General features: G+C 43.4%; 1 protein-coding gene across 1 annotated transcript in view; it reads left to right on the top strand.

Annotated features, from left to right (window-relative positions):
* CDH12 (cadherin 12) overlaps window positions 1-27090 on the top strand; it is a 953181-nt gene that overhangs the window by 897823 nt on the left and 28268 nt on the right. The window contains exon 12 of the mRNA XM_090049941.1: window positions 25908-26044. Coding sequence (XP_089906067.1) covers window positions 25908-26044 — 137 coding nt within the window. The remainder of the gene's footprint in view (window positions 1-25907; window positions 26045-27090) is intronic.

Genomic DNA, 27090 nt, shown 5'->3' with positions numbered 1-27090 from the left:
ATAACAAATATAAACAAAAATGTGTGTTAAGAGAGCATAATATAGTTTAAAAGGCAAGATACTAAAGTTAGAAATTTCCAGTAGAGATTGCCTTTGTAATTCATGTCTCTTGCCTGTGTGCATTTTGATATAGTCATTACTTGATCACATGCAGTCTTTCTACTGGATCCTTGCCTCATCCATGCATGTCTCTCACTCTGGGGATGAAGCAGTGAAAAAAGTACCTTTTTCTGGTTGCCAGGAAAGGCTAGGAAGGATTTTTTTGTTAATGCAATAACTTCTCCCTGGGCCTACCTATACCCAAAGAGTTGGGCTCAAAACAAATTGCTAATGGGAGGGGCAAGACCCATCCCTCCAGGACTGCTAAGATCTTAAATCCAGGCTGCAGGGAGGCAACTGTCTCCCATTGGGATTCACAGCCCTGAACATTCTCTTGGAATTATCCCCCCAGGCAAGCTCATCCTTTTCCTTGTGAAAGAAGAGATGGTGGTAATATCACTGTAACTTCTTCCTACCATTCCCCCCAGTACCCAGTATTCTAACTGTTAGAACTCTAATCTGGGATGGGCAGACCCAGTTTCAAATTCCTCCCCTGCCTGATTTGGAGCAGGAATTTGACTTCAGGTCCAACCTCCAGCCTAATTACTAGATTATTGAGTCAACCTCTATCTGTGACTTTGTCCCTATTAATACCTCTGTGACCCAGTGAATATTTATACAAAATGGAACAGTTTTTTAGCAGGAGAGACTGAAAGAGATGTACTCAGATGCTTAGGGGTTCTCCTTGAATGCAGGAAATCTTGACCTAAATACCTGTTTGCAGAGGAAGATTTGGGTCCTGGCTTTCAAAAAACATCCTGGCAAATCCTATAACTGAGCTTATAGGTTTGAGGGAGGCCCACGACCTTTTGCTTGCTGTCCTTTATGTAGAGAATATTCTGAGGATACTGAGGCAGTTAGTCTCCATAAGCAATACAGGCAAAACACCTAGGTTGTGAATCTTATCAGGATAGGCTTGGGTTTGGAGCTGACCAAATAAATGCTAGGATTTAGGTAGCTATGGGTACATCTACATGAAATGCTTTTACTGTGCAGTAGAGCAAATTACTGCATGGTGGATGTGTTTATATAAGACGCTACTTTTCTGTAACATCAGCAGACATGAACCATGACACTACTGCTACTATGCAGTAGCAATGGCTTGTGCGGTGCTGGGACTGCACAGTACTGGTGGTTACTGCAGAGTCATTTAGTACTTGCTTTAGTAAGCCAGTAACAACTGTGCAGTTGGGTGCACATGTAGAGACGCCCAGTGAACATCACTGTCTATAAATCCAGACCCTTACTGTGTGCATCTACATGTTAATTAATGCACAGTAATTACTGCACATTTACTTTAGTACTTGCTTAATTAAGTACTAACTAGATGTGCAGTAATGATAGTTACTGCACAGTAGCACTGGCATATAGTTTGTTTGCCACACTCACTGTGCACTAACATAATACTACTGTATAGTAGTGTATTAGCTACTATGCCATGTTATTAGGCTACTGAGCATTAAGCATCTTGTATGGACATGCCCACTGCATAAGAGTTTTCTCTACTCAGCAGTTAATTTGCTACCTGCTCCCAAATGCATGCAGTGTAGTTGCCTGTCTAGGTGGGTTTACTACTGAGTAAATTACTCTTGAGCAAACCCATCCTGCAGCATTTGCATATGTAGATGCAATCTGTATACCTGCCCCATGGCAAAAATGTAGGTACCTAAACTTTACCAGGAGAAACTTAGGTATTTTTAACATGAAGCATGGTTATGTCATAGCTTATATGTTGGTCTTGTGTGCCTACAGTGCCTGTTAAATCCTTAAGCCTCCCTTGTGAATCTAGGTGTCTGGACCTTAATATGTCATTAGTACAATGTGGTTAATACCTACTAGTCTTCATCAGATGTCTCTTTCCTTCATTGCACTTTTGTGCTAGCAGAGGCACTTGATAAAACAGGAGAGATTTTCTAAACTCTCAGTTAGGGTGTTGTGCATGTACCTGCTAGGAGCAGCCATTATATGTAAAATTTAGCTTTGCTTCTGTACTCATGGGATGAATCATGTTCACCTGCTGAGTGTGGATGGTGGGTGTGCAAAATAGTCACATATAGGAGCTATGGGAGGTTAGGCCACCCTCTATGATCTTATGATCAATGGAAAGTAGAGCTGGAAGGGACCTCATGAGTAGGGACCGACTTCATTTGTGGTTTCGTGAATTTCACAGAAACTGTAAAATCTGGGATTGTCCATGAAATCTGCAAAATCAACTAAAAAATCATAAAAATGAAATGCTGGCTCCCCAGCAGGAGCCAACAGTCCATACTGTCAGGAAGAGAAGGTGCTGGCTGGTAGGGTGGCATGAAGGGCAGAACACAAGATGGTGGCTCCCCCCTCCTCCTTTCTCCCTCTCAAGGCTTCTTTGCCGATGAACAGGTTCCACCACTGCAAAATGACCGTGAAATTAGAATTTTGTACTGTGATCAATCTATGAAAATTGGTAAATCCTTCCACAGTTAGGGTTGACCCCCTTTCAAGAGGTCATCTAGTCCAGCCCCCTGCATGAGGCAGGATCATCCTTGATTAAAACATACCAGCTAAGGGTCTTATTACATGGTCATTTTAGGCAGATTCTGGAGCTTTTAACCTTTGAAGTGGCTGCACATTAGCATCTCTTAAGTGGTTTAAAGCACTTATTATTCAGCTTAACTTTACACAACTCCAGGGCAGGATTATCTCCAGTCCACCTAATTTTGCTCCTGTTGCATTAATTTGTGGCCACTCCCCACATTTCTTGTGCCCAATTTAAATTTCATGGATTTCATAGACAGGGCTGGAAGCGACCTTGTAAGATCATCAGGTCTAGCCCCCTGCTCAAGGGGCAGGAAGTCATCCAGGGTCAAAGGATCCCAGCAAGATAGGCATCCAAATGTTTCTTGCAAGTTTCCAGAGTAGGGGCTTGCACCACCTCTGGGGGAGTCCATTCCAGGCCTTGGTGGCTCAGACAGCAAAGAAGTTTTCCCTTCTGTCCAGTGTAAAATGGTATTGCAGCAGTTTGTGACCATTGATCTTCATCTTACCTTGGGTGCTCTGGTAAACAAGCATTCCAGCAGATCAGGATGCACACCCCTTATGTACTTGCAGGCTGCCACCAAGTTACCCCTGAGCCTACAGTTCTCCAGGCTAAAGACTCCCATGGCTCTCAGACTGGCTTCATAAGGCCTGCTCTCTTGACCTCTGATCATGCACGTGGCTCTCCTCTGGACTCTTTCAAGCTTCTCCACATCCTTTCTCAATTGCGGAGCCCAGAATTGGATACCGTACTCCAGCTGTGGCTTCATTAAGGCCGAGTACAGTGGGAGGATGACTTCCTGGGTCTTGCTTGAGATGCACCAGTAGATGCAAGCCAGAGTTTTATTTGCTTTGTTTTTGCTGACTGTGGTATTGCATTGGTAGCTCATGTTCATCTTGTGGTCAATCATGACCCCCCAGGTCTCTTTCAGCTGTGGTCCTAGTGAGTGTAGCACTGCTGTGCCTATAAGTGTGATGCAAGGTATTTTTTCCCCTGAGGTGGAGCACCTTGCATCTCTCTGTATTGAATGCCATCAAGTTTTCCTCCACCCACTTCGGAAGCCTATTGGGGTTAGCCTGGATTACCAGCCTATCCTCCAGTATGGGCACTCTTCCCCATAGTTTGGCGTTGTCAGTGAACTTAACCAGTCCACTTATGGCACCAGAGTCCAGATCACTTATAAAGACATTGAAGAGTACAGGTCTGAGAACAGAGCCTTGGGGGACATCACTGGTCACTGTGTGCCATGTTGATTTGGTTCTGTCAACTACCACTCTCTGAGTCTCTAGTTCTCCAGCCATTGGACTGTAGGGTAGTTGAGGCCACAGTTCCTCAGTTTTTTTCATGAAGATATCATGGGACACCAGGGTCAAAGGCTTTTTAAAAGTCCAAATATACACTATTAACCTCTTCCCCTTTGTCCAGGTGATGCCTAGAAGGAAATGAGATTGGTCAGGAAAGATCTGCCCACAACAAACCCATGCTGGCTATCTCCTAAAATGTTGCCTTCTGTTAGTGTGTTGATAATGTTCCCTTTGATAATTTTTTCCAAGATTTTTCCAGGGATTGAGGTCAAATTAATTGGCCTGTAGTTTCCCAGACCTTCCTTCTTCCCTTTCTAGAAAATAGGCACCACACTGGCCCTCTTCCAATCTTCAGGTACTTCACCCAAACGCCATGAGTTCTCAAATATCCTTGCCAGTGGCCACACTATGATGTCTTCCAGTTCCTTTAGTACTCCTGGGGTCAGTCTATCCAGACCAGCTCACTCCTACCCTGGGGGTATTCAAGAGAAGGTTGGATGTGTATCTAGCTGGGGTAATGTAGGCCCAGCACTCTTTCCTGCTTATGCAGGGGGTCGGACTCGATGATCTATTGAGGTCCCTTCCGACCCTAGCATCTATGAATCTATGAATCTATGTCTCTCCAGCATCCCAGGAGACAGTGGACAAGCAGGGAGACTGGAGCACAGTACAGCCAAGCACAGTCTCTGGGCCCCTGAGGGTGCCTGGCAGAGTGAATACTCCAGGCCCAGAGCTCCTGGATGCTTCTATCACTATTCACACTTGCTCTGCTTCCACCAGCCTGAGCTCATGCCCCACTGCACCATGTCTCTGTTGCCACTCACACCAGAACTGTTCCCACTGGGAGCAGAGTGAGCCAGTTTGGGGGAGGGGGGAGGGGAAGGAGGGACAATCAGAGCAGAGCCAGTGTGACTGGCAGCATAGAAATGGTGCCCTTTTTTGGACTGACTCCCACTGATCCCACCAGGAGTAGAGCCAGTACAAGGGCAGCAAGAGGGACTGTGATTGCCAACACCCACTCTTCCTGGTGGGAGCAGTGAATCTATCCTTCCCCTAGCTCCTAGTCCTGCCCCTGCTCACCAAGCCTCTAGTGGCAAGTTACAGCTGTGCAGGTGAGGAGAGTTAGAGTAGGATTTTCACCTTCCTGTGTGACTGTTCCACTAAGCCAAACTACACTAAGCCAATTAGCCTTTGTTCATTTTGGAGTTTAAGGTCTGCAAGGCCCTAAGTGTCTATCTAACCCACTTTTGAAAATTCCCAGAGATGGCGATTCCACATCTTCTCTGGGTAGCCTGTTCTGGTACTTGACCACCCTCATAGTCAGAAGGTTCCTTCCAGTTGCCAACCTAAATTTTCCCTAATAAAGCTTGAGGCCTTTTTCCTAGTCCTGTCCCCTATGACCACAGAGAAAAGTCTATCTTCATCTATATTTATCCTTCAGGTATTTGAAGACTGTTCTCAAATCCCTCCTCTTCTTTTCTCCAGGCTACATAACTCCAGTTCTTTAAGCCATTTGTTGGATATCATGCTTCCCATGATAAAGGAGCCCTTGGATAATATTATCTGCTAAGTTTTAGAAAGACTCTTTTGAATATGCTCTTCCAAAGCCTGCAGGTCTTCCAAATAAAAGAGTGCTAGAATTGTTTCTGTGTTATATTTTCCTTATTTTTTTCTTCTGGAAACATTCTTTTGGCTGATTCTGCCCAGAAGAGTCAGTGTGTGGAAGTCACCCATAGAGAAATTTTTAGGCAAAATATCTGACATAATTTTAAGCAATTAAAAGACAGTAGTATAATGAAAAGGGTCAGCCAACTTTATAATAGAGGGTGTTACCAACTTGACCTTGTTGCCCTGTGGGGTCAGGCCAACTCTCAGGATCTCAATATTGCACTGTTAGACAGGAGGGTGTAACACAATTGCACACATACAAACACACAAATCAGTCAGGTGCACACGATTCCATATCTATACACACTCACACACACCACTCACACTAGCAACTCAGATACACACACGTTCAAAATAATTCAGCTCGGGGGTAACTTTAGGTTAATTGATCTTAATTGATTAAAAGACAATGCCCAAAGCCTGCAGAACAGGGATGCATGCTGGCACAGAGTCTGGGACTGGAGCCAGAGCTACGGGGGAGCTGAAAAGGTAGATGAGGAGAGAGGAAAATGGGTCTCAAGAAAAGTGTGGGTGTTAAAGAGGGGCTCTGGGTGTGGGGAGCCATAGGATGGCTCTGGGGCAGCTAAAGAAGTTGCAGGGAGCAGCAGTAGGTGCTGAGAGCTGAAGAAAATTGCAGGAAAGCCACAAGGAGTTGGGAAGCTGCAGGGGGGGGGGATGACTACAGAAGGTGTGGGAGAAGCCTGAAAACAGCAGAAAACCACAGGAAAAGCAGCAGGTGGCAGGGCAGCAGGAAAGCAGAGAAAGGCAGCACAAAGTCACAGGGAGAAGACAGTAGGAGCAGGGGAAGCTGAGAGGTGGCAGAAAAGGTGACATGGAATTGGGAGGAGATTGGGAAACTAGCAGAGAGTGCGGACTAAAACTAAGAGAGAGAGAGAGAGAGAATGAGGATGGAATTTAAGATAAGGAAGGGACTGGGATTCAGTAAAACATGACTCAACTTGGGGTTGCAAATGACAGTGGTTTTATTGAACAGGGGAGATGGTGACACAATGCCTTATTGGTTCCCTTGCACCCACCCATACACACACACACACACATACACAATGGCGGCAGGGGTAAGAGGGGCCTGGTGCAGGGGCTGAAGTCCATGAGGAGAGAGAGAGACAGAGAGAGTCCAAATTGTAAGAGGAGGCTGGGAAGGGGTCCTTGTCCAGTAGATGTTGTCCAGAGGGGGGACGCCAGCAGGGCCTCAGGGAGGCTAGGTGGTACGGCATGGTGCTGGTCCAGATGTAGAGGGCATCCAACTGTGCCTGTCTTCATTTCCCCTTTTTATAGGGCAGCCCTTGTGTGACCCTAGTAACAGGAGGCATGCCCAGGCAAGGGTCATCCCCTGGCATACTGAGCATGTGTGCTCCATGCAGGGATGTGCAGTTTCAGGTGTCTGTAATGGTGAGAGTTGCTGGGTCTGCAGGGTCTTTTGTCTTTCAAATGCTGGTCTTGTCTCTGTTCCTGGATGAGGTCCATGGTTCCTGGATGAATCAATGCGAGGTGATGGCCCAGTCATTACAGGCCTTTCAGTAGAGGCTTGCTACCATTGTATTTCAATCATTCCCAACCACTCTCATTCATCCGGGAACCAATATACATGGGAGGGGTACGTGACTCATACAGTTACAACACACGGGGGATGCCCGGGCAGAGGACATAAGATGGAGACTTGACATATGAAATGGAAACTTGACATGACTTCTGTTCACTTACAAACACAGGCCTAAACCATACAATATCCATATGAAACAATAAAAATCAATACAAAAATGACAATAATACAATATACAACAGTAAAAATCAATACAAAGCTAATAATAATACAATATAAAACAGTGGATACAAAAGTAAAAACTTGCTACCAAAATAAAAATGTTTAAAGCTTATCCTACATCTTAGCTTACTTATACTTATCTATAGGGAATAGAGAGGGACAGAAAAAGTCAGAAATGGTTGGGGAAGGGGAGCGAATGCAATAATAATAATAAAAAAGAAATACTGGGGGTTTTGCTACAGCCTTTTACACAGAATTTTTCATTGGGTTGATCTGAAATTGTTCTCCTTATCCTACCGAAGGGGAATTTAAGGTACAGTGAAATTAAGTGACTTGCTCAAGAACAACCAGTAGGCTAGTGGTGGAGCTGCCAGTCAAATCCAACTTTCCTTTCAGTCTACTGTTCTAATATTTGACAGCGCCTCCCAAATTGCACTGAGGAGAACCAAAAGAATGCTGGAAAGTCAAATCCTTCTTTTGGTCTTGCGTTTCAAAAAGAAAAAAGGAAAAAAGGAAAATGTTTTTTATTTGTTTGTTTGTTTTACTTTTTCTTCAGTAAAAGACCACATATTTTAACTTTGGATCTATTACAGTAGAGCTGCGTGGCCAGGAAGTGGGTGTTGACAGCACAAGAGAAGTTATTTAGCCCCAATGAGAAAATAATTGGAAGGAAGGTGCCTAGATATTATTGTTGGAGCAGCCAGAAAACTGGAGTTAAAGGGGTGGGAATCCATCAGCAGATAATGGTCTGAGTACCCTATTTTAGCACATTTCAGCAGAAGCATGTTATGATTTAGCTGTCTGGTGACTGGATATTGCAAAGAAGTCATGTAGACCAGAGACTGCTGCTGTGATTTTTCTTGTTTTCAAGTAGCAGAGCTTTTGCATTCTAAGCCTCTGCTATGTAGATTTCTTGAACTACAAAAGGTTTCTGTTAGAAACCCCCCCACTGGTTTAATAACTACAGATATACTACCTCAAACTGGGCTCTGTCATTGCATAAATGATAAGAAAGATCATGAAGGGTCAATAATTAGACTGACTTTTAAGGAAATCCACAGAAGTAAACAGTGGCTTGGCTTGCTTACTCTGTAAAATTGTTCAACTTCTCAAGCCAGGACAGAAAATGCTAAGAGTTATACCAAGCACCTGAGCACTTTGTGCTAATTAAAGATCTGTCTTAGGTTTTCTATAAGAACAGTTGTGTTTAGTTTGGTAACCTGGCCATATTCCAATTACATTTTATCTGTTTTTGTTCAGCTATATTAGTGCTAACTTCCTGTCCTAGAGTGTTGAAATGTTATTTATATCTAAACACCTGTTGTGTTTCTTTTATAGTTCTGACATATTAGGCCATTTGTTCACTTGTATTATTGTAACTTAAGTTATATTAACAAATATGGGTGGACCTCTAAAAGGAAAAAGTTAACAAAAAAGACTAAAAGTATTGTTATAGCTTCAATTAAACACTCAGGGGGTGCATCTACATGAGGTACTTTACTGCACAGTAGACTAATCTGTGCACAGTAAAGCATCACTGTCTACATGTGTTCAGCATTTACTACACCGCAAATTAGTCTACTGTATGGTTGGCAACTACCTCTAGATACAAATTTGCTCCCAATGGATACACATGTAGACATGCTTCTGGGGAAAGCTTACTGTGCTGTAAATTTACTGTGCATGAATAGCAAGTGTAAATGTGCCCAGGGTTAAGTTACAGATTTCACTTATACCATACCAATGACACTTAAGAAGTAAATGTCTGCATGCTAAATCTTAGAGAAGTAGGGCTGGAAGGGACCTTGAGAGGTTATTTAAACCAACCCCCAATCTGAGGCAGAATCATTCCTATCCAGACCATCCTATATAAATCCATTGTCTGACTTCTAACTCTCTAACTCCTCCAAGTCCTTTATAAAATGTGGAACCCAAAAGCATTTATACATGTGCTCCAGGAGACGTGTGTGTGTGTGGGGGGGGGGGGGGTGGATGGGCCTTTAATTAAAGTGGCTCTGTGAAAAACTCTAATTAAAGTACCTGGAGCATCACATGTATCAGTATCCCTGCACTGAAAAATGATGGTAAGGGCACTTTAACTGAAAGTCATAGAAAGATCTTTAGTTAAAGTGTCCTGCTGCCTTTTTTCAGTGCAAGGACTCTGAAACATGTGATGCTGTATTCTGCTGGAGCATGGCAATCAACTCTGCTCCAATGAGCTGTAATTACTGCATGTTGGAGCAACTTTGATGGACTTGTATAGGTGTCCCAAGTGCCTTCTAAACATTTCAAAGCTATGCTACTTCAGATGAGGTTTAACTCTGGGCCATGTTACCCACCTCATGTTAAGGTCATTTCAGGCTCCTCTACAGAAATAAAATGTCCAATTTGCAGTCTTGCAGCAACTCGCACCATTACAGACTCCCAGGATGCACCCGTTCCAACCCTCACCTCCCAACCAGGAATAAAGCCCAGGTATCCTTGCTCCTAGTCATGCCCCTATTCATCAGCCCTGTAGTTAGCAATTCAGAGCTGTCCAGACAAGAAATGGTATTAACCCTTAACACATGACTGATTATAGCATATTCTAACTTTAATATCACTTAACAGTCCACAGATTTTTTTATGGACTATGTGTAACATGCAACCTCACCCTTACTAAGTGCAGATAAAATGCAAACAGATGCACATTGAAGGAGTTTAGCAAGTGTCAAATGCCCTCCTGGTGTTGCAAAGTTGTTCCCTTTCAGGACAGAGTTATCTCCTAATACATGTTAAATTTAATAGGTCACTACATTGCTATGATTTGCAACTGTTGTAAGTGAAATATAAGTGAACGTGTGACACCACTCAAACACATACTAGCTTTAATACATCACACCATTCCAATGATTTGCAACAGTTTCAAGTAAAAGTGTGACAAGGCTTTAAATAGCAAACAAAACAAAAAAAACTTGTTGAGGTTTCATGTGGGTGAATTAGTAAAGAAAAGCAGATATGAAATGAGTGTGCATCTTAAATATTTCTTAAATGCCTTAAATGTCTACAGTCTTATATTAACAGTCTGACTTATATTTTAAGCCCTAGGGTCAGTGTGCTTGATTTCCTAGGAGGTTCAGCAGGGAAACTGCAGCTTATGAGAAGAGTTCAGGTGACTTTAATTTTGTCCCTCTGAATGACAGATTTTCATGTGGGTCTGAATAAACCCCAAAGTATAACAGAGCAGCCTCAGGTAATATTCTAAATTACGGCAATTTCCTCAGGGATAGCTTGAATTTGCACAGCACAGAATATCCCACAGAGCTGTTTTCTTTCTTCATACCTCTTCAAATCCCTAATCTTATACTCCACAGAGGCTTTACTGCACAGTTTGTGAGGCAACCAGTGTAAGGAGTGAACACAAGGCTGCAACCCTTAATGAAATCAGCTTGACGTGACAGGTGTTTGGTATGAAACCTTTCTCTTTGGCTGCCTCAGCTTTGTGGGTGGTTTGATTTACTGTTTGAAGGCAGATACTGAACCAATTAAGAATTCAGCATCCAAAAGACAGGATATTTGTGTGGTACTAAGTGAAACAGTAAGAAATTGCACCTGGAAAATCCCTGCTGCATCAGGTAAATATTGCCAGTCTGCTCTCCTGCACCAGATCTACTTTCACCTATGTTTATCTCTGCTCGTTTTCTGTCAAGCTACACAAGCTTTGGAATTGGGCTGCCCTTAAAGACAGTAGATTGAACGCAATAGAGATATAGCAACATTTCACCCCACCACAGCTTTTGCTGGTATTAAGTTTTTTTGACCGTGGTTACACAGTACAGAGGGTAACCATGAGGGTAGAGCCCTCAGGCTCGCAGAACTTGATTAGGCAAGCTCCCTCCTAAAGAGAAAGCAGCAAAGCTGCCTGCCACAGAGATTTGTATGGATTTAATAGAATTGTTGAGTGACTGGGCCCAAGAGCCTTCTTCTGCTAAGTAGCCGTCTTACAGTGTTACTTTGATAGAGCTACAATACTGTGAAGCAGCCCATGCTTGAGGGTGCCACTGTCAAACCTGGTAAATTTACTTAAGGTTCTGCCCTGAAGCACAGTAAATTTACTGGGTAAGCATGACCTAAGGGACTCGAGTATAAGTGAAAGCTTCACCTAACTCTAGGATCCCCATCAGCCCCCACTCTTCATTGTCCTTACTTACATTTTTTCCCAACATTCATGTTTGTCCTAGTCCTTACAAATACTGATGTTACATTCTACACTCAGTGTAAGCTTGGACTGGATTGAAATTCAATGACTTTACCCTTAACTGAATTCTTTCTTGTAACTGCTCCCAAGTAGTGCCCGCTAAGGAGGACATTGTCTATAATAAACCTGTATAGAAGGGGTTAAATGTAAGATTTATTTTGCTGCTGATCTTAGCCAAACATCTGAGGCATAATTAAAGCACAAGACATGGCTTTCCCTCTGTCTTTTCCTTGTAGTGCTGCCTGCTCAGTGAGGCAGGAAAAACAACGTTAAACCTGAACAAAAACAATGCATTTTCCAAACAACAACAGTTTTTTTATAAGATTCTCTGCTCATTATGAGAAATGCAAATCAGACAACAAAGCAGACTGAAGAATTTAATAAGCGAATGAACAACATATTTAGATGGGGCGGGTGGGGAAGCAATGAAATTTGTAGACAGGAACAATTGGCAGTTTGCAAGCATTGATAATTGAAGTGAAGTATATTGTATTCCTCATATAGTCTAGTGGGTTTAACTAAAATTTGTATGTAAAATTTATAGAGCTTATGAAAAGTTTAACAGCTTCTTTCACACAATTCTGATGTAGTCATCAGAATCTGTGTGTTCCCTCAGCCATTTCTTCCATGTAAATTAGTACTGCTTCATGTAAATTGGATCTCCTCCCCCTTCGCAAAATAAGCAAAGAGCAAAGTGTTGCTTGTTTCTGTTGACATTATACCACATCTGGTGACCTGCTGACTCCTGAACACTGAAAACACCCACCAGAGCTTTACCACTGGGAAGATTTTAAAAAAAAACCCAACAACTTCTAATTAAAACAAAATGTTGCGGGCACTTTACTTCATTTGTTAAAATGGATTTTCTAGAAAACTGGAAAAATGCCCATCATGAGTGATGGGGGTGGGGGAAAGCGGTGATGGAGACCCATGTCCAGCCCTGCACCCTCTTCCCACTGCTCCGGGTCCAGCCCCCAGTCCCCTCGCCCACCACTGCTCTCGGTCCTGCCCTGTTCCCCCCCTCCTGCTGTTGTTCTGAGTCATGTCCTGATCCCCCTGCTGCTCTGGATCTAGCCCCGCTCCACTCCCCATCCCTGCCACAGTGCAGGGGGGGCTGGTGCATGGCTGCAGGGCATGGCACAGGGAGTAGCCATGGTGTGGGGAGTGCTTGCTGGCTGTGTGGTACAGGAAGCAACCCAGGGGTGCAGCACAGGGTGCACAGTGGAGGTGGCATGTGTCATGGTGTGGGGAGTGTCCACAGCAGAGGGAGCAACTGTCAGCTGTGCCTGCATGGTGTGGGGAGCAGTCCTGGGGTGTGGTGCTCGACTGCAGGGCATGGCGAGGGGAGTGGCCATGGTGTGGAGTCATAGGGGTGCAGGGAATGCCTACTGGCTCAGGCTAAGTAGCATGGGCAGCTTGGGTTGTGGCATGTGGCAAGTGGGGGCCATGGTGTGCGACCACTGGGCATGTTGCGGGGAGTGGCCACAGTACGGGGAGCGCCTGCAGGCTGTGGCCATGTGGAATGGGGAGCAGCCCCAGGGTGTGATGCGGGGTGCATAGGGGGGCATGGGGCATGGCTGCATGGGGTGTGGCATGTGGCACATGGCCAAGGGCTATGGTGTGGGGAGTGGCCACTGCATGGGGAGCTCCCACAGCTGCATGGCATGGGGTGTAGCCCTGGGGTGCGGTGCAGGAGGCATATGGAGGACATGGCACATGGCCACAGGGTGCCCCAATCACCCCATGCCACAGCTGCAGCCAGTAGGTACTCCCACAGCCCCCACACTGGCTTCCCACATGGGACCCTGTGGCTGTGTGCCATGATCCTCCTGTGCCACACTCCCCCATGAGTGCACCCGAGGTTGCAGCTGGTAGTTGCTCCCTGCGGGGGAGGGGTGGGGCATAGCCTGAGGTTGCCACATTGGGAGTGGGCATAGGGACAGCATCCAGCCCACAGCCATGTGCTGCAGCCGGTAGGTGCTGACCGTGCACCCCCATGCTGCCAACCCACGCACCTACATGCCATACCCCACCACAGGCACAAGGCACTCTTTGTGTGGTGGGGGCATAGTGTGCAGCCACATGGGGGGCATGGTGTTTAGCTGTGAGGTGCCATGGGTACATGGGTGTGGGGGGATGCTGTGCTTGAAGGCCATGTGCTTCAGCCAGCAGGAGCTACCCATCCATGCTGTGCCAGTTCCCTGTGTGGCTGTAAAGCCACAGCCTCTCCCACCCACTCGACATGCTCTGCATGCCCCTTGGCTACAGCCAGTGGGCAATCCCCACATGGGGGGGGGGGTTATGGCTTGCAGCTGAAGGGTGCCATGCTGGGAGTGGGTGCTGGGGACATGCCCTGGCCATGTGCTGCTGGTGGGTGCTGACTGCACACCCCACACTGGCTCCTCACATGGCACTCTGTGTAGCCACAGCCAGCAGCAGTTCCCTGTGTGGAGGGGAGTGGCTTCAAGCTGCAGGGTACAGCATGATGAGCCAGTGAGGGGGGCATGCTGCACCTCATGCTGTGTGCTGCTGCTGGTGGCCACTACCCATGCATCCCACACCATCTGCCCACATACCCCTCACCACATCCCACTCTGTGCCCTGAACACCCCACATCCCACAGCTGCAGCTGGTGGATGATCCCCACAAAGGTGCAACACATAGTGGGGGCCTGGTACGCAGCCACATGGTGCTGCATGGGGAGCGGGCAACCATGTGCTTCAGCCGGCAGGCTTTACCCATGCATCCAGTGCTCACTCCCTGTGCAGCACCCTGTGGTCATATGTCACACCCCCCCGCCATATGTTATACCCCACAAGGTCATGCGCCACACCGCCCTGCAGGGCCACAACCCAGAACCCCCTTCACTTTACTTCATCTTCCCCATGCATGGCAGAACACAGCCTGGCCCCCACCACCTCCACCTGTGTGTCTCTCTGTCAGTAAGTCTCTGGGTGGTGCATGTGCAGTTGGCCCAAAGCATGGACAGACAGACACACAGCATTATATTAGAATATATGGCACATGTCTAGTGCATATCTACTGTGATGAAATAAGAATTATGTTTTGTTCTTGTTTTACACACCCTTCAAAACTTATTTCTGCCTTTAATGCCTGGAAGTCAAGTGAACATCCCAAACTAATGCTAATAAAACATTAGCATTAGTTTACCTTACTGTTCTTGTATATGTGCTATGAGCTCCCTGTGCTAATAAAGATACATTGTAGCATGCATACATATTAGGGATTTGCATAAATTATATTAGAAGGGCAAAGGTAAAGAGCTGTAAAGTGTGATGGTAAAACCCCACCCTTCAGATGTGACACAAGGTAGTTATTTCAGAACTATTTTACTTTATTCCAGTACAAAAAGTGGTCCTGGCAAACAATAAACAGCTTTACACTGATGCAAATCTCTAAGTCAGAAAGTATGTATATACCAGGTTAAATTACTCCAAGGTACAGGTTGTGTGTCTGCAGCCCTAATCACGTTCATCCCAGGGCAGCTATATGCTAAATACAACCAAATCTCCAGCCATCTAGTGATGAATCTCTGTAACAGTTCTTACTGGGGACAGCCATGTCTGGAGAGTGAGTGCTAAGTCTTTTTTGCATATCAATGCAATTTCATTCTAAAGTAAAATCTGACATAAATTAGTGAAAATCCATGTACTGTATGTACTTAACACGATTATTAGGGGGGTTGTTTATGTATTAATGTACTAGTGGTCTCTGATGCACATTTTTGATGCTGAAGACACCACCATTTTTCTACCAGTTATTTTTGGTTGGTTGGTTGGTTTGGTGGGGGAGGGGGGGAATTGTTCACTTATCGAATAAAAAAAGTCTTAATCCACTGAATAAAACAGACAATCATATGATTTCACATTTGCCCTTCTAAAGATACTTATGTAAATAAGGATGGATGTGAAAAAATGTGAATAAAGCATCTTGCAAAATAGAAAGTGAACAATGGAGATGAAAGAATGGGTTACTGAAGGTATAGAATTTTACCTCTTCTCTACCTTCCTCATTTTTCTCAATAGTTGGATTTCTTCTAAGCTGGACTTTAAGTCTATTACTTGTTATAGATGTGTTTTTGTTTTGTTTTTATAACTTCAAGCCTTTTCTTTATCCTTAATTAATGTTATACTCTCTTAAATCTAATTTAATGAAGATTCTTGTCACCATGTGATGAATATATATATATAATTTGAAATATTTTTCTGCTTAGGATCATAGAGATTGGAGATGCATTTGATTATTCAGTCCATCTCGTTGCAAGTACAGAATTTTTCCTTTCATTTTGAAAGTGCCATATGATAGGACTTCAATCATTTCTCTCAGGAAACTACTCTACCGCCTAATATATATCACTGCCAGGAAGAATCAATGTAAATTTTCCTCTTCTTAATTTCATCTCTTTCATCCTGTGTATCATGCTAAATAATCTCTCTTCCTTCTTGGTTTTAAATTCTTCAGCTATTTGTAGACCAATATCATGTCTCTTTCTTGCCATCTCTTATCCAAACTAAACATATTTTAGTTCTTTGATTCTTTCCTCATAATTCAGTGCTTCTAGATGCAGGATATTTTTTCTTGCTGTTTTCTGTTCACCCTCCAGGACTTTCTAACAATCATATCGGAAACTGAAGTCTGAATTGGTTGTCTCCAGTCCCTCACCTGTTTTCGTATTACTGCTTCACAAGCTTTGTCTACCTCTTAATTAAATGTGTACTTGTATTATACAGAATCATTATATGGAATATTTTCAAGCAGAATTTTATCTATCCATGCTTCCAGTCTCCTTAGACCCCTGTGTTTTATTTCTCTCTCCTGAATGATACTTTTTATGAATTCTACTTCACTATAAGCTCTAAATTTCATTAATTTCTAGTTCTTCTTCCATGTTATTAATGAAGCTATAGGATTCATTCATTTCCAGCAATGATTACTGAAATACCCTAATTGCCTACTCACATTTTAACTTATTGTCATTCATATTTTTCCTTAGTTTGCAATTTTTGTTCCACAGATCTATTTAGGAGGTCTGTCCAAAAAGTAGAGACTGATGCTGTAGGAAATAAAATATTTTATTTACAGGGGTTTGGGCTTAATTTCCTTTGAAGTATGCTCCTTCTGCAGCTGCACACTTTTTCCAATGTTTCTGCCATTGTTGGAAATACCTGTGATAAGCAATTCATGGAATTGCTAAAAGCTCCTCAGCTGCATTTTGTTTTATGGTTCTTTCTTTCAAAGCTTTCTTCAGTCGAGGGAAAAGAAAAAAGTTGCATGGGGCCATATCAGGCAAATATTGAGGCTGCAGCACTTGTGGGATACGGTGTTTGGCTAAAATTTGGCTAAAAGGTGCTTCACAAGCTGTGCTGAGTGGGCATTGACATGGTAAAGCATCCAAGACATCCACTTTTCTGGTAGTTTTCCTGGTCATTTCATTCCCAAATCGCCAGGTAAAATTGAATGACACGAACCAACAGAAATTCCAACTCCTGCCATCTCTCAGACAGTTGATTGCCTATCATTTCAACCCAAACTGCTTCCACATTTTCATCATTTTGTGATTTGAAGGACATCCAGAAAGCTCATCACTTTTGACCTATGATTGTCCTTCTTTAAACCAATGATACCATTCAAAAACTCTTGCATGATTCATAGTGTTATCACCAAATGCTATTTTAAGTAGTTCAAATGTTTCACATGCAAAATTAAATGCACATGCATTGTTCTGGACACTATGAAATAATGAAAGGGGACACGAGATGCAAACAATCTTATTTCAACTGCTGGCTACAGAAAACTGGGGAAACCCATGAGCTGCAAACCTGTCCACAGGAGTCCCAACAAGCCCAGACATGTTCAGCCAAAGACACCCCCCAGCCAATATTTTGTACCACAAATACACGTTCATTCTTAATACTTTTTGAACAGACCTTGTACATGCCTGCTTCCAGTGTTATCAAAGAGAACTGCTTTTTTTCACCAGGCAAATTAGAGTAAATTTCAATTAAGAGTTTGTGGGAGACAGTACCACAAGTTTCATACAAATATAATGTCTCTACAATGCTCCTGCGAGATGTAATATGACAAACTTCATACAAATATATTATGTCTAACTGTGCTCCTGTAAGCTTCCCGTTCCACTCCCCAAAAAAGCAGCTGAGTCTTCTGGCAAGACCTAAAAAAATCCAGTCTACTCTTACTGGCTGGGGTACAATTATGCTTCACATAACAAATTTTCAGAAGTTATCCAGACTGACTAATTTGAAAATGTTCAAATTATGCATAAATGTATCATTTTTGTTCTTTATTGTTATCTGTCCATGCCCAAAGTGATCACAGATTTCCTTTTCTCAACCTGAATACAGATTTTTAAAAGAGCATGTTAGAATTGAAACAATGTCAGGGTCCAAACAAAAAATATCATTCAGAGAGGTCTGAAACCATCAGAGACTTCCAGGGAACCTCAGCTATGGGAGTCAGGTTTAGGAGGAAGAAAGCCACGGTAGTCAACAGCACAATCAGATCACCAGTCCATTAGATGCAGGGGTAGCAGTGGACATAGTCTTCCTGGACTTCCGGAAGGCTTTTGACACTGTCTCTTACCCCATTCTCATTAAGAAACTGTGGGCTGTGGTGTCGACACCCACACAGTCAATTGGGTTGCCAACTGGCTGGAGGGCCACACCCAGAGGGTGGTAGTGGATGGGTCCTTCTCAACCTGGAAGGACGTGGGCAGTGGGGTCCGCAGGGTTCGGTCCTCGGGCCCGCACTGTTCAACATCTTCATCAGTGACTTGGATAAGGGGGTAAAAAGCACCCTGTTCAAATTTGCTGATGACACTAAGATGTGGGGGGACGTGGGCACACTGGAAGGATGAAACAGGTTACAATCAGACCTAGACAGGTTACAAGGGTGGGTGGATGAGAATAGGATGGGTTACAACACAGACAAGTGTAAGGTGATGCACCTCGGGAGGAACAACCGGCACCATACCTACAGGTTAGGGAACTCACCTCTTGTCAGCACAGAGGCGGAAAAGGATCTTGGGGTCATCATTGACTCCAAGATGAACATGGGCCAGCAGTGTGGGGAGGCAGTTAGGAAGGCCAACCGCACCTTGGTCATGCATCCACAGATGCATCTCAAGCAGGTCCAAAGAGGTGATCCTCCCCCTCTATGTGGCACTGGTCAGGCCGCAGTTGGAGTACTGCATCCAGTTCTGGGCACCACACTTCAAGAGGGATGTTGACAGCATGGAGAGGGTCCAGAGGAGGGCCACTCGTATGATCAGGGGACAACAGGGCAGGCCCTATGAGGAGAGGCTACGGGACCTGTTCAGCCTCCACAAGAGAAGGCTGAGGGGGGATCTTGTGGCCTGTTATAAACTAGTCAAGGGGGATCAGCAGGCACTGGGGAAGTCACTGTTCCCTGAGTCCTGCCAGGAGTGACCAGGAATAACGGTCACAAGCTGGCAGAGGGTAGGTTTAGGTTAGACATCAGGAGGCGCTACTTCACGGTCAGGGCGGCTAGGGTCTGGAACCAGCTTCCAAGAGAAGTGGTGCAGGCTCCTACCCTGGGGGTTTTTAAGAGGAGGTTGGATGAACATCTTGCTGGCATCGTTTGACTCCACTACTCTTTCCTGCCATGGCAGGGGGTTGGACTAGATGATCTGCTCAGGTCCCTTCCGACCGTAGAAACTATGAAACTGGTGGGCCAAAATGATAGGGTCTTCAAAAAAAAAACTAAGATAACAGGATAATTTTTCAGACATCACAACCAGACTTCAGAGATGAGCCATGCCTCAAGATGCCATAAGGAAGATCAAGAGCTGATTTCTTGCTGACTTAGCTGAGCTGTAAGAAGGCTATATGGGTTAGTAAATCCCAGAGGGGATGCAGATTGATGCTGAAGTAGAAAAATGTAATCTTGCCTCATCTTCAGTGAGCCTAAATCTAGATATTCCAGCAGCATGCCAGCAATTCACTTACATCTACAATACTTCAGTCTACTGTTTAGGTTTTCTACACATAAAACCTAAGGAGATCCATTACAAATTGAGCTTGGAAGCCAGATGCTGCAAATGGTACCCAAAAAAGCTGCCCTTCTTGATTGAGAATTAATAAGTATCATTTTACCATCTGGGTCTGGTTAACCTATAGTTAAAAAAATGGAATATGGTAAAAATATTGGGATCACTGGCATTGATACATGAAATTGATGCTGGGATTGATATATAAATTACATCTCAAAGGAGTTGGAACATTTTTCTTCTTCAGAAGGTTGATTACAATCTGATATTAGTAAAATATTAAAGTAAGTGAAACAGATAAATGAATGCTTCAATAAATTAAATGGTACAGTCCCCTGCATCTCATTGAATTGGATAATAATTCCCTAGCAGTAAACAGCAACATACATAAATAGGCTCATTTTGCACTGTTTGGCTGTCTTTAAGGACAGGTCTGATCCTACTCTGACTGAAATCAATAGCCATTTTGCCATTGACCTGAAATAACATGCTTAATATACAGCTGCAAGTGCTTATGCATATGAGTGTTTTATTTAGATTCACACAGATAAAATTAAGCACCTGCATATGAGTTTGTGGGCAGGAGGCTTAGCCTCTCATCCTGAAAGCAATTAATTTTATGCTTAACTTTAAGTACAGACTTTATTCCCATTGTCTTCAGTGCAATTCCTCAGTTTCATGAGGATGGAGCTAACTTAAGCTGCCTTCACACGATTTTATTTGGTATATTTGTGGATTATACTCATGTAGTACCCTTATTTCATTATGTAGGGCATTTCTGAAAGAATACAATTCTATGGTATCTAAATCAGTCTATTGACAAAATTTTCCTTCAACCTTTACATCTAATAAATAACCTGATTATGAACACTAGAAACAAGGCTTTCAAGCATCTTTGGCTAATATTAGACATCCCAACTGTATGCAACTAAATTAATCTATTTCACACAGATATAAACGTGTGTGTGTGTGTGTGCTTGTAGGATTATCTTGCAGCGTGCATATGATTTTTTAATGAAAGTATCCTCAAAGAACACTGCACTTTAATCACAAACTTTAATTATTATATATATTCACTTTCCTCAATTATTAAAGTTCTTGAATTCCTGTTCAGAATAATTTACTCTGGGACATTCCAAGCACCTCCTTGTTTTATTATTTTACTCACTGGTATTCTACACTTGTGATTGCATTACCTGTATATTCTTCTTGTAAGTCACACATAATGAGAGACAGAGAGACTGTTATTCTAATAGGTTCACAGGCAACAATAAGAATCATAAATCATATGAGGCATGATGCCCATTGTCTTCTCATATTTATATTTTCTTAATTCCACTTGAAACTATGTGTTGTTTTATCCTTGTTGTCTACTTCTAACAAATTGCTTTGTCATTTCCACCCTGCTTTATTTTCAAGGTATGACAGCAAAGTATGGAGATACAGGTTCTCATTATGGTGTGGGGAGGGTGGAAGTATTAATAGCCTGAAGTACTGCATCTGAAAAATTACTATTCTCATGTTATTCCAAACAGCAGCACCAGATGAGAAAGCAGACTTTAAAATGAATTAGCATGAAAAGAGAATGGTTTTAGAATAATTATCAAATTGCTTGTATCCTACTTTGTTTACAAGTGTATCCCCTCCATCTATTAAGTCCTTTTTTAATGCAAAAGGGAACAGAAGTATAAGTATTTCTAGTTTCTGCAGCCCCAGGGGAAGTCAGAGCTGTTTTAACTTGTGCTGAAGACACACAGGGTAGGGACAGAAATTACACGTATAGTGGTGTAAGTGATCAGGAATCAGTTCAAATCTGTAACACAACAAAAGTGCATAAAAGCTACTTTTAAAATGGCTGAAACTGGTTTAAGGTAAACCTAGATGGATGTAAAATTAGACTTAACTGATTTAAGTTAAATCAGTTTATTGAATTTCTGTCCCAAATCCCTTCCAGATTCATGTAACCCAGCATCCCAGGATGCTTTGCACCTCTCCCACAAATCCCTCTTGCAAGGTAGCTGGGCTAGCCTTGGCCCAAGTTGTCTTCTCCAGCCAGTCAGGGAGGTATGCTTTAGCAGCATGTGGCTATATTTTCAGAATCAAAAGTAAATGTCTGTTAACTTATCAGTTTAACCTACACAGTTTAGACTAACCTGCAAACTCTGAATTGATTCAGCCTTGGGTTTTTTGACTGTCTGTACTTAGCCATAGTGCTTAATGGGCCTACACAAATGGAGGACAGCTATTGGAAGGTAGACTTCCACTAAATTTACTTCCCACTCCAGTCTGACCATGATACAAGCCTTCCTTCTCACAACTGGCCACTAATACCAAGAGTAAGAATGTACAACCTAGAGAGTACACTTATGCTAGCTGGAAGTTATTTTCCACAAGGGAATTTACTTCAGGACAGTCTGTCACAGAATCACTGGGTTGGAAAGAGACTTTAACAGTCAAGTCCTTCCACTAACACATATACCAGATTCACTTTTCCTAAGCTCATCCAGGATAGGTTTCTCTCAAGCTTCATCTTGAAAACCACAAAGAAGAAGATTTTACAATTATTCTAGGCTGTTTTTTCCATGACCCTATTTTTTTTACAGTTTGGAATTTTCTTCCTAATTTTGTATCTAAAGTTGTTTTGCTGTAATTTGAACTCATTGCCTCTGTGACAAAGGAGAACAGTGTTCCCTCAAGTTCTTTATGACAGCCTTTCATATATTTGAAAATTGTACTTCAAACTAAAAACAACCAATTCCTTCAACTTTTCTTCATATCGATTGCACTTAGACCTTTTTATCATTCTCACCACATAAGAGAATCTTCCCTTGTTATTCATGATACCATTATTTGCATATCTGTTTCTTTTTTCTTCCAAAGGTGTAGCATCTGACATTTGCTTGTTTGATTTCATTTTGTTTAGCCCAATTTTGTTTAGCTGAGGCCGCATGCTCCAGGACCATGGTTGTCATGGGTGACTTCAATTACCTGGCCATCTCGTGGGAGGATCACTCAGCAAAATTCCAACAGTCGCAAACCTTCCTCTTGTGTGTGGATGACCTCTACCTGACTCAAGAAGTCTATGGGCCAACAAGAGGCAAAGCGCTGCTCAAGCTGGTACTGGCTACAGGGGATGACCTAATCGGTGAACTAGTGATCAATGGGAAGCTGGGTGACAGCGACTACGAGCTGATCACCTTCACCATCCGCCGTAAAGCTGGCAAGTCAGCCAGCAACACAGAAGTCCTTGACTTCAGAAAAGCCGATTTTGACAAGCTCAGGAGGCTTGTCAGTCAGGCCCTAAGGGACCATGACCCCAGGGAGAGGGGAGTTCAAGAAGAGTGGTTGCTCCTCAAGGGAGTGATCCTCAATGCACAAGCTAAGTCTATTCCATCTTGAAAGAAAGGCAGCAAGAGGGCACAGCAGCCCCCCTGGCTCTACAGGGACCTAGCAGACCTCCTAAGGCTAAAAAGAAAAGCCTACAAAGGATGGAAGATGGGATTCACCTCCAAGGAGGATTATTCTGCACTGGTCCAATCCTGCAGGGAGCAAACCAGGAAAGCCAAGGCTGCAACTCAACTCCAACTAGCTTTGAGCATCAAGGAAAACAAAAACTCCTTTTTCAGATATGTGGGGAGCTGGAGGAAAAGCAAGGACAACATTGGACCCCTTCTGAACCAGATGGGGCAACTGACAACTGACGCCCAGGAAAAAGCTGACCTATTAAATGGGTACTTTGTGGCGGTCTATCATCAGTTCCATGGGACGCCCATGCCCACTACAGGACAGGGATATCCGGGTGAGGGAGATCCCCTGCCCTCCATAAATGCTCACCTCGTGAAGGAACATCTTGAGAAGCTGGATACCTGCAAGTCAGCCAGCCCTGACAATCTGCACCCCGGGGTACTCAAGGAGCTGACGATCATCATAGCTCACCCTCTGGCATGGATCTTTGAAAACTCCTGGTTCTCTGGTGTAGTGCCCGAAGACTGGAAGAAGGCCAATTATCTATCTTCAGGAAAGGGAGGAAAGTGGATCCGGCTAACTATAGGCCCATCAGCCTGATTTCTATCCCAGGGAAGCTCTTAGAAAAGTTTATTAAAGAGGCCATCCTTAATGGACTGACCAATGCCAACATCCTAAGGGATAGCCATCATGGGTTTTTGTGGGTAGGTCTTGCTTGACCAATCTCATTTCCTTCTACGACCAGGTGACCTATCATATATATATGACTTCATACGTCATATATCCTGACTTCAAAAAAGCCTTCAATCTGGTATCCCATGATCACCTCTTGGTGAAACTGGCCAACTGTGGCCCTGGGTCCACCACGATCTGCTGGCTGGGAAATTGGCTCCATGGTCAGACCCAGAGGGTTGTAATTGATGGAAGTCACTCATCATGGTGTCCTGTGACCAGTGGGGTCCCTCAAACCTCTGTCCATGGACCCATATTGTTCAACATCTTCATTGATGATGTGGACATTGGAGTCAGGAGTGGACTGGCCAAGTTCAGCGATGACACCAAACTTTGGGGCAAAGCATCCACACCAGAAGACAGGTGGGTGATCCAGGCTGACCTGGACAGGCTCAACAAATGGGTGGATGAGAACCTGATGGTGTTTAACACTGAAAAATGCAAGGTTCTCCACCTTGGGAAGAAAAACCTGCAGCATCCTTATAGGCTTGGCAGTGCTACGCTGGCTAGCACTACGGAAGAAAGAGACTTGGGGGTCATCATTGACCACAAGATGAACATAAGCCTGCAATGCAATGCTGTGGCTAGTAAAACAACCAAAACACAGGCTTGCATCCATAGAGGCTTCTCAAGCAAATCCCGGGACGTCATTCTCCCGTTGTACTCGGCCTTGGTGAAGCTGCAGCTGGAGTACTGCATCTAGTTTTGGGCTCCACAATTCAAAAAGGATGTGGAGAAGCTTGAGAGAGTCCAGAGAAGAGCCACGCTTATGATCAGAGGTCAGGAAAACAGAACTTATGATGACAGGCTGAGAGCCATGGGGTTCTTTAGCTCGGAAAAGCGCAGGCTCAGGGGTGACCTGATGGCCACCTATAAGTTTATCGGGGTGACCACCAGGATCTGGGGGAACATTTGTTCACCAGAGCACCCCAAGGGACGATGAGGTCAAATGGTCATAAACTACTGCAAGACCATTTCAAGCTGGAAGAATTTCTGTACTGTCTGAGCACCCAAGGTCTAGAACAGCCTGCCATCAGAGGTGGTTCAAGCACCTATGTTGAACACCTTCAAGAGCAAGTTGAATGCTTATCTTGCTGGGATCCTAGGACCCCAGCTGACCTCCTGCCCTTTAGGTGGGGGGCTGGACTTGATGATCTTCCGAGGTCCCTTCCAGCCCTAAAGTCTATGAAATCTATGAAATTCAAAAATGTATGAAGTTATATTTGAATTTTAATCCTATTATCAGAAGAGCTTGCATGACTTCATGTTGTCTCCAAAGTTTATAAATGTATTCTCTATGGCTATATCCAAGTCATTAAAAAAAATCCCAAAACAGTAAATAGAATTGGAACTAGAATAAATATGAGGGGAATACCACTTCAGGACATTGATTCATTAATACTTACTCACTGCATGCAGTTATTCAACCAGTTATGCATTCACATATAAAACTCACTTTTATCCATTGTTCTTATAAAAATGCATGGGTAATGATGTAACAATTCTTAATACAATCCAGAATTATGTTAAAGTCCTTTCCCTTATAACAAAAATAGTTACAACGTCATAAAAGAAAATGTGTTCCTAACAAATCGATCTTGATCGCTAGTGGCCATCCTTTCATCCTCCTTAGCTTCGTGAAATAAAAAGTGCATATAGCCGTAAGAGTACAGAAGGATGAGATCTGATTATCCGGTCCACCTCTTGGATGCAGTATTGCATACCTTTTCTCCTCTGAGTTCCTGAAGTGCTGTTAGAAGTGATCACTTGTAATGATCAACGGTCAGTGAAACTATGTATATTGTACTGAATTTTCTAGATCTCAAGGACTTAAAATAATATAGACATTAGAAGTACTAAATCTTTCATCAATTTCCCATTTCTCCTTGAGCATTCTTCCTTTGCAATAATAAAATCATCATTTATAATCTTCTTCTCTCAGGTTGATAACAGATATCGAGAGAAAAATTACAAAACTTGTCAAGCTAGTCAGGTTACTATTAGAATAAATGTATACTTATTTCATATTTGCATCTACTTCTTTTCTATTTATGCAGGTACTTCATAGATTGGAAGAGTGATGTGGACAGCTACTTTACAATAGATGCAACTGAAGGAACTATTGCAACCAATGAATTATTGGACAGAGAAAGCACCGCTCAGTATAATTTTTCTATAATTGCAAGTAAAGTTAGTAAGTACAACATAAATTGAGCTTACTTTATAATGCAATGATTTAAAAAAATATAGCATTCAGATATGAGTATTCACTAATTATTTTTTATTGTGAAATGGTTTTAAAGGTATGTAATATGGATCTGTTTCTAAAGACTTAATGTAAATGTACGTATCAAATTTGCAGTCATTTTCAATAGGATTTGGCCACCTACTCAGTTTGCAGGCACAGTTTCTCTGAAGTTTATGGTTCTGCCAGTAGATAGAGGTTGGAGTTTGAAGATACTAGAGTATTAATTTTATAAGAATGTTGACTATCAAAGTTCAGTGACTAAACCCTGAAGAAATAATTAAAATTGTGATGTAACAGTTGTAGTTTGTATCTATTACACTATACATTTGTCATGCATTCATTCCCAACATACCTTTCATTCCCAAAGCATACCTTTAAACATCTATGCTTGTGGCTAAAGAAAAAGGGAAGAGGAAAGGAAAAAAACATACTGGGGGAAGCAGGAGGAGGTCAATCAGGCAGGGGGCACCACACGCATGTACACATGCCCACATACACGTGGTAGCCAGGCAGTGTGGAGAGCAGCTCCTGAAGCTCCCTGTGGGGGACAGTAAATTGAGGTTCCTATGGTGAGGGAGAGAGGGAGGGAATGGATGGGGCAAGGTTGGTGCTGGGGGTGCTCTCCAGTTGGGCTGGTGCATGGGGCCTGGGGCTTAGGTGGGAATGAGGAGCCAGTTGGGGGAATAGAATGGAGCCATGGGTAGCTTGTCTAGGGGGCTGTGGGGAGGGCTGGCTCCCTGACACTACATGCACTGCCAGGGAGAGAAGCATTGTGGGGGCCGTGTGCCCCCTAGATTTGTGCATGGGATGGGGTCATATGCAGGCTGCCTGCTGTAGGGTAAGCACTACCCACCCTATTGCCCTCCATCATTTTGGGGTCATAAAAAATGTCCAGTGTTTCCAATGTTTAAATGGGGTCATGCTGATAAAAGGTTGGAAAGGACTATTGTAGGAACTTCCTTCATCTCTTGGTATATTAAACAACCTTACTC

The sequence above is a fragment of the Crocodylus siamensis genome, chromosome 5 (assembly GCF_052110815.1).
Source record: "Crocodylus siamensis isolate JL-2025a chromosome 5, ASM5211081v1, whole genome shotgun sequence".
In the NCBI taxonomy this organism is placed as follows: domain Eukaryota; kingdom Metazoa; phylum Chordata; order Crocodylia; family Crocodylidae; genus Crocodylus; species Crocodylus siamensis.
Note: the sequence above shows the minus strand (reverse complement) of the source record. Positions and strands in the feature narration are given on the sequence as shown.